Here is a 7717-nt window from a genome sequence, read left to right on the forward strand (position 1 = left end):
ACTTAAGTAAGTGCTTGTCCTAAGTTCCTCGTCCTTGACACTACTCGCGAGAATGTCAATCAAAACAAACATGGATGCCGCTGAGGTCTAATCCAAAATAATGATTTAATAAAATGATTAAAAATGACTGAAACCATGATCTGCAGGGCCTGTGAGTACATTAAAGAGATGTGCGCTCGCTCTCAGATTGAGACTGAAAAGCGAGCGAGCGTTTTGGTCATCACAGTGAGTATCAAAAGCGGTCGGCCGCTTTTCAGTCTCACTGTGATGACCAAAATGCTCGCTCGCTTCAGTATCAACTGAGAGCGAGCGTTTGGTCATCACAGTGAGTATCAAAAGCGTCCGGAGGCTTCTCGTACTCACTGTGATGACGAAAATCGTCGCTCGCGTCAGTCTCAACTGAGAATGAACGTTTGGTCATCACAGTGAGAACCAAAAGCGTCCGGCCGCTTCTCGTACTCACTGTGATGACCAAAATGCTCGCTCGCTTCATTATCAAGTGAGAACGAGTGTTTGGTCATCACAGTGAGTACGAGAAGCGTCCGGACGCATTTGATACTCACTGTGAGACTCAAAGTTGCATTATCAATTTGAGAGCCGAATTTTGATACTCATAGTGAAAAATTTTTCTGTGAGTGCACGGTCCCATCCCTCGTCTAACCCCTGGGGTTCGCGCCCCCAAACTCATAAAATGTTAATAAACTGTTTAAATTTGATTTTTTCAGCTCAAGTGCAATGTCTCCGTTATTTTCTGCCATCTTTTTGCTTGGCCTTTGCCTGGCCAACGCCTTCAACTTCACAACCGTTTACGAGTGGGACAAATTCGATTTCATCTCGAATGGACAGATTAAACCAATTTTTGATCCGAATTATGTTTATCTTCGTTACATGGCTGTTTATGGAGAAAGGCTGTTTCTAAGCCTTGATAAAAATCCCGGAATTCCCGCCACTTTGGTGTGGCTGCCAACAAGCGGCACGTCGACCTCACCTCCAAAGCTTGCTCCTTTCCCTTCCTGGCATTTACATGTAAGTCTCTCAATGAAAAAACTATTTTCAGCTTCTTTTAGAATAATCTGGGAAAATTTCTAACAAAAGCAACTAATTTTTTTAAAGTGACATCTAAAATGTTGGACAAAAGCGTCAAATTTCACTGCATTTCTTTACTGTGCTTTACTTTATAATACACCCAAAATATTTGTGGGGGAAAAAACAAGACTCGGAACCTTCATTCCTCGAAATGATTCAGTAAAAATTTGACAATATATTACTTGATTACATCTAAGTAGCATTGTCTCTCTATATTTTAATTTTTTTCACTTATGCAAAAATAAAAAATAAAAAGCGAGTTTTATAATGGTGTTACTTTTGGTGTCACGTACTTGGAAGAGCCAAAAGCCAAAGATTATTCAGCACATACAATTGTATTTAATTTGATGTAATAAAAATTAGTTAATAAAAGTCTTTAATTTTTAGAATTGCTAAAATTATATAATTTATCGCAAAATTTTGAATCGTTGAAACATCAATTATAGATATTCTGCTTGAATATTAACTTAATTTACCTCTGTTGCCAGAAAAAAGACAACTGCGATTCTATTCAGTTTGCCAAAGGAATGGAAATCGACCCTGAGGGTCGGTTGTGGGTGCTTGATCAAGGTAGCGACGATTGTCCAAGCAAAATTTGGATATTCAACCTGCTCAACAACAAAATCGAGCGCGTTCACCAGTTCCCGAACACAGTCGTCTCTAATTCATATTCAAAAAGGTACCTGCGTGATATCGTGCTGGACAAAACCCCAGACGATTACCTTGCGTACATCGCGGAGTATTATTCTGAGCACATAATCGTGTACAACCGAGAAACCGACAAATCCTGGTCAGTCAAAACACCAGGGAGAAAATGGTTTTCCTTGGCCCTCTCTCCTAACAGCGAAGCGAGACAGTTGTACCTGATAAGATATATTTCCAATGAACTCTATTCAGTGTCTGTTTCTGAGCTGAAGAATGAAGGCGGAAGCGCTGCTGTCAAATTAATCGGCAAATGGACTGAATATAACCCTTACAGAATGTTAATCGACGGCGCCAATGTCTTGTATGTCGCATTTTGGTACGAGAATTACCTCTCCAAATGGAATATTTCGGAGCCCTTTCGCGAGCAGCGGTTTCATCAGGTAATATTTCCCTAAAAATATCAAAATTTTTGTCCTGCCAGAAAAATGTAAAAAAATTGTATTAGAACTGCACAATCGAGAAAAATGATTTTGAATGGGATTAGTTTACCTTTAAATCACGAAATAAGTTTTTCAAGATTTCTAATTGCCTTTTTCAAACATTGAAACACATTTGGCAAACCCTGTTTGTTGCAACCCAATACAGATCTACGTCATACGGGTAAATTTTCGTGGAAATTTGAAAGTAGAAATTTAATTTAAATGTTAAAAGTCTCCTTATATATTCCCGAAAATTTGTGCTTTGTCAAGTTAAAAATATCAAACCACTGCACTCTTTTAGGTCGGAGAACTGGGCAGTTCTTGGTGGCCATTTACTTTTGCCTTGGACACGAACGGCAATTTATGGGTGACGGAGAGAAAAGAAACTGGGGGTTATTTTGGTTATTATAAGGCTACGCACAAACTACTCAAGACTGCAGTCGGCACAAGATCGTATCAATTCAGCACGTCCACAGGTAAATAAAATCCAATTCCAATTCTTATTGTGAGGATAATACGATGAAATTTGATCTTTAACACCAAATATTTATTTAATTTACATTTAATCTACATAAACTTTATGATATATCAAAACTGATTCTCGGTTCTACAATAATGTAGACTAGTTTGATTAAAAAAAATTCGTCTTTATTTAATTATAAAGTTTTGCACTTGGAGAGGAAAATAATCCTATATAGGGAAGCCATATATTTACGATTAATTTATTTATTTTGCCTCCAATATTGCAATACTTTACCCGTATTTAAAATTTAAGAGGATTTTTGTCAAAAAAATCTGCGTTCTTATGTAATTTTGAAATATTTTTAGCCTTTATTAGTACATTTTGTTCGATAAAAACTCACCAAATAATATCAATTTTCAAAAAATTAACCGGAGATTACTGTGTTACATGAAAAAACTGATATTGTCCTATTTAAATAAATATTTTCTGGTAGATTTGATCAACAACTGACAGACTTACTAAGTTAATTTGGTCAGTTTTAGCTTAAAAAATTAATTTTGTTAAAATCTAAAAATCTTAATCAGTTTTTCCGTCTACAATGATTAAAACACTTTAATTTTTACTTTTAATTATTATTTGTATAAGTTTCTATATTACAATTTTCAACGCTATAGATCTTAACGTACATATATACAATTGAATCGATTACAGTTTCAATAACAACCCGAAGACCTCTCCAAGAGACCACAGAGCAACAGCAGAAAACCACAGCATCATCCACATCATCCTCTCGTTTTGAATCTTCCCCTAGTCCCTCTTTAAAAACTAGGAAAACGCAGTCTACTTGGAGTCCTCTTTATAAATCTGAGTCTACGGAGCCATTTTCCTCGGGAGACCCAACCGCACGTCCAGAGTCTAATCTCCCTCCCATTACCGATCGTTCCACAACCATGACTACGCCTCCAGCACAGGGAACAACATCAGTGACCACGTCTTCTCGGATTCCTGTTCCTGAGACAACGAAGAGTATTCCTATTTCCCAGCAGATTTCTACCCAGCACTCATCTGCCCTTCCCCTCAAAACATTGTCTACGACTGACGTGAACGAAGAAACTACAGAAGTCGTGAAAAGCACGCTAACGCCGACAAGGAAGACTGGAACTCCCCAACCGGCTCTGGAATCAAACGAAACAAGCGGAGATTTTCCTGGTCTTGCAGAAGATTACCGCAAAAGTCAGTATTTGGTCACAGTTCTGACTTGGTTACTCGTATGTTGCTTCATTTCTTTGATCTTGAGCGGCACTGTCATCGTGTGGCTGACCCTGAAAATGAGAAGAATGCAAACCTCTTTGAGACAGATTTCAGTGGACAATCGTGCGGAAATGTCCGTTTTCCCGGAAGACCCGATTTACGACGACGTTGGGCCCGAAAATTCAAACACTGCGCCGTCCGAAGAAGCCACACCTGAGAATCCTGACGAGTCGTTGTACGCTGAAGTTCTCCCTGAGCCTTTGGCCTCAGCTGACCACGAATACGCAAGTGCCAGGACCCCTTCTCCTGAGCCCTACGAGGAACCTTTGCGTCTGGGAAACACCAACGCGGGAAATCCATCGGAACCGGTGTATGACGAAGTTGGTAAAACGGAGCAGGAAAATATTTACGATGACGTCGGACCAGGACCGTCTTCTGGACCATCAAGGAACGAAAACTCGGGACGTAAGCCAACAGAGTCGGTGCAATATCTTGAGGTGCTGCCTAAAAGTGGCTAAACTCAAGCTTTAGTGGTGAACTTCTAATTTATTTTGTTTTCTCATTAAGCATAAAAATATTTCAGCAACAGTTGTTGTAAACTGAGAATCATATAAAATATTGTGTGTTGCATTTTAATCAATAGTTATTTAAAAATAATATAGAGCTCAACATAACGTTATGTTTTTTGTTATTTTGTAAGACATTTTTAGGTAAATAAAATATATTCCCTAACTAAACTGTTGGTTTTCTTATCTAATCCATTTATAAGTCTAGATATCATGGCCAAATGTTAAATAATCTTTCTCAATAAAAATGTTTCTAATAAAACTTTGCAAGAATTTCTTGGTCGTTCTACATCATTCTTAGTAAAATAGTTAACAGAAAAGAAAACTCAAGATAAAGCTAGGAATTCACTTGACTGCTGGCAAAAACGTGTATTTATTAAACAGAGGTTTTGTTTCCCTTTAATCAATATAATTTCCTGCGTGCGATACGCTTTACTGTAAAAATTAAATACACAGCTTGACACTGCTGTGAGCTGGATCAATCCTTTCTTAATTTTGAATTTCAATTTGTTTATTAATTTATTTTTACTCTGTTGGTCAATCTTGTAATAAAAGACGCAGAATATTTTCTCTGGTTATACAACCTGCTCGCTTCTTGTGTAGAGCCAGTTGCAAACATTTTCGAACGCGAGGCAGAATTTTTGCTGTCAAGATTTCATGGAAGCATACGCCCACTTAGATCGAGTTACTCTCGACACAGGCAGCTTTTTAGCGCTAAGATTTATCAAGGGAAAATATCAAATATCCTGGTTCATAGTAGAATGCCGATTAAATTCTTCTAGATTTGTCTCTGTAACTGTGTGCTTGTCAATTTTTAAAACTTCCGTTGCATAACCTTTTATAAAAACAATCGTGTTAATAGCTGCTAAAAGAGTTGTTCAATTTTAACCACTTTGCAATGCTCAGGTTTTTGGTTAAAAATAAAATTCGCAAATAATTTCCCAAAAACATTTAATATCCCAACTAAAATCACTACTCGAGTCTACAATCGTTTGTCGCAGGTGCCGTGGACGCAGCAGGGGTGGGTCGTAGTTTCCACCCTTCCATCCAACCTTGCAAAGGGACACGCCCGACCTTAGGCAGTATCACTCTTGGGACACGAACCGGAGCATTCTAAAAAAGGAATGGAAAATCTATTAAAATTAAATGTTTCAATTAAGGGCGTAATATCTTGACCAATTTTCGAGAACATATCAGGGTGAGCAAAATACAAATTTAACTAATTAAAAGCAGCAATAATTCATCCCATTCAAAAAAATTGTTGCTAAATAACAGATTTTCCCAATATATAGTCCAGGGGAAATTTACCTGGAGAGTCCTCGAAGATATAAGATTTCGCCTTTAAAATCCTGAATCTTGGCGTTTTCGCGTCATCTAACACCGTCATCCAGAGAGTTCCATTTTGGTCCAAGGCAAAAGTAAACGGCCAAGTATAATCCAGTCCAGCTACCTAAAACAAAGCAATGAACAAAATTAACAATCAAAATTTATTGAAATTAATAGAAAATTATTAAAAACAGTGAGATGCAGGGCAATTAATTATTCTGATCGCAAATAAGATTATATTTAAATTGATTTATTTCAAACCTCATAAAAACGTTGCTCCTGAAATGGCTCACGGGATGTGTTCCAAGAGGAAGCGTAATCCTCCGACAAAATGGCGGCGTGCAAGGTCCCGTGGTTGTCCACCAGCATTCGATATGGTGTTCCAGTCCAGTTTCCGATTAGTTCCGGTTCTGCTGTTCGAGTTCCGTTGCGGAGTGCGGCGACACTAATCGAATACAACAAATCGTTGTAAAATTCACCAAGGTAGAGCTGTCTGGGTTCCTCCTTAGGGGACAAGGCGATGGACAAAACCTCGACTCCTGGCGTGTCCACGATCCAAGATTCATTTTTCTCCAAACTAAACGCGACGATATTGGTGTCACTCCACCACGCGATGTAGGCGAAGGTTCCGTTGGCCGTTTCGTCGATCACCAAGTCGTGCATTTTGCCGTGGAAGGAAAACCGATGAATGATTTCGGTTTCACTGTTGTATAAGTCGAAAATCCGTAGTTTTGTATTGCATTTGAAACTACCCTCGTCGAGCACCCACAGCCTGCCAACGGAGTCCACTTGCAGCCCCTCTGCAGTGTGGATCTTTTCGCAGTTTCCCGATTCCTGCAAAACGATATATCGAGTTGTTGACTTTTCCGAAAACAATCATGAAATTGCGCAAATGGCATAGATTCCTCTTTATACTTTTGTACTCTGAAATAGCAGTTTTATTTGCTACTTACATTTAGATGCAGGTCCAACGAAGGGAAAGGGGTGAGCTTCGGGGGTGCGGAGGAGGCGCTGCTCGTCGGCAGAGACACCAGAGTCGCCGGAATGCCACTATTTTTGTACAGGCTGAGGAAGATTCTTGTTCCGTGGACAGCCATGTAACGAGGATAAATTTTTGCTGGTTTGTAAGTTCCGTCCTCCAAGGCCTGTGTCCTGCTGGCCTCCGACGGCCACTCGAAGTCCAATTCTATCCACTCGAAGACCTGAGTGAAGTTGGCGGCGGTGGCCAGCGATGAAAGGCCCAGCAGGAAAATTGCGACGAAAAACGGAGTCATGTTTAAACTATAGAAAAAAGGAAGGAAACGTTGATAAAATGCAGCCGCAATATAGAAATTGTGAGGAAACAAAGTTTTAAAAGGGAAAACATGATGCATAAAACGCGATGAATACACTCACAAATAATAAAATTAGCAATGTGCAATTAAAATATAAATTAATATTAATTTGTCCACACAAAATAAAACTGTGATTTGATTGTCTCTCGATGAGTGATCTAACCTACTGTTGGCGATTATACAATAATATCCCACGCAGAATGAACAGTCATATGTGTTACGATATATTTAAAAATATTTCTCAATTAATTGCAACAATTTCCCTGCTATTCTCACGGAGCTAAATAGACTGAAATGAATTGAATAAGAAAAAAGGAATAGCTTACCAGAAGAGATGATCCGCTGCTGTTTTAGACTGATCGCATTATTCACGAGCGCCTTTTTATATCAGAGAATATCCGCAAAGGAAAGGGTAAACGATTTCGTTTCAAACGGCAAGATAATGTTTGCAGTTGCCAAGCAGCAATAAATGGCCTAATTCGGTGTTTTGGATCAATTCTATGCTGATATGTGATATGGGAGCGAGGTCAATGATTAGGCGACTTTAACTCATCGACTCTCCAATAA

At 38.8% G+C, this 7717-nt stretch overlaps 3 protein-coding genes across 3 annotated transcripts; 2 read left to right on the forward strand and 1 right to left on the reverse strand.

The window, feature by feature from the left end:
* Nucleotides 1-405: 405 nt before the first annotated feature.
* On the forward strand, nt 406-2186 carry LOC135935972 (protein yellow-like). The gene is made up of 3 exons (XM_065478623.1): nt 406-425; nt 726-1026; nt 1575-2186. Exons 1-3 carry the CDS (start codon nt 406-408, stop codon nt 2184-2186), a joined length of 933 nt encoding a protein of 310 aa, XP_065334695.1.
* A 430-nt stretch (nt 2187-2616) lies between these two features.
* On the forward strand, nt 2617-4718 carry LOC135937158 (uncharacterized). The gene is made up of 2 exons (XM_065480245.1): nt 2617-2686; nt 3385-4718. The coding sequence occupies exon 2, from the start codon at nt 3624-3626 to the stop codon at nt 4440-4442; it is 819 nt and encodes a 272-aa protein (XP_065336317.1). The 5' UTR covers nt 2617-2686; nt 3385-3623; the 3' UTR covers nt 4443-4718.
* Nucleotides 4719-5424: 706 nt separating this feature from the next.
* On the reverse strand, nt 5425-7092 carry LOC135937209 (protein yellow-like). The gene is made up of 4 exons (XM_065480311.1): nt 6770-7092; nt 6078-6650; nt 5799-5940; nt 5425-5603 (listed from the first exon to the last, which is right to left on the reverse strand). The coding sequence occupies exons 1-4, from the start codon at nt 7088-7090 to the stop codon at nt 5566-5568; spliced, it is 1074 nt and encodes a 357-aa protein (XP_065336383.1). The 5' UTR covers nt 7091-7092; the 3' UTR covers nt 5425-5565.
* Nucleotides 7093-7717: the final 625 nt, after the last annotated feature.

This window comes from Cloeon dipterum, chromosome 2, assembly GCF_949628265.1.
Source record: "Cloeon dipterum chromosome 2, ieCloDipt1.1, whole genome shotgun sequence".
Lineage (NCBI taxonomy): Eukaryota > Metazoa > Arthropoda > Insecta > Ephemeroptera > Baetidae > Cloeon > Cloeon dipterum.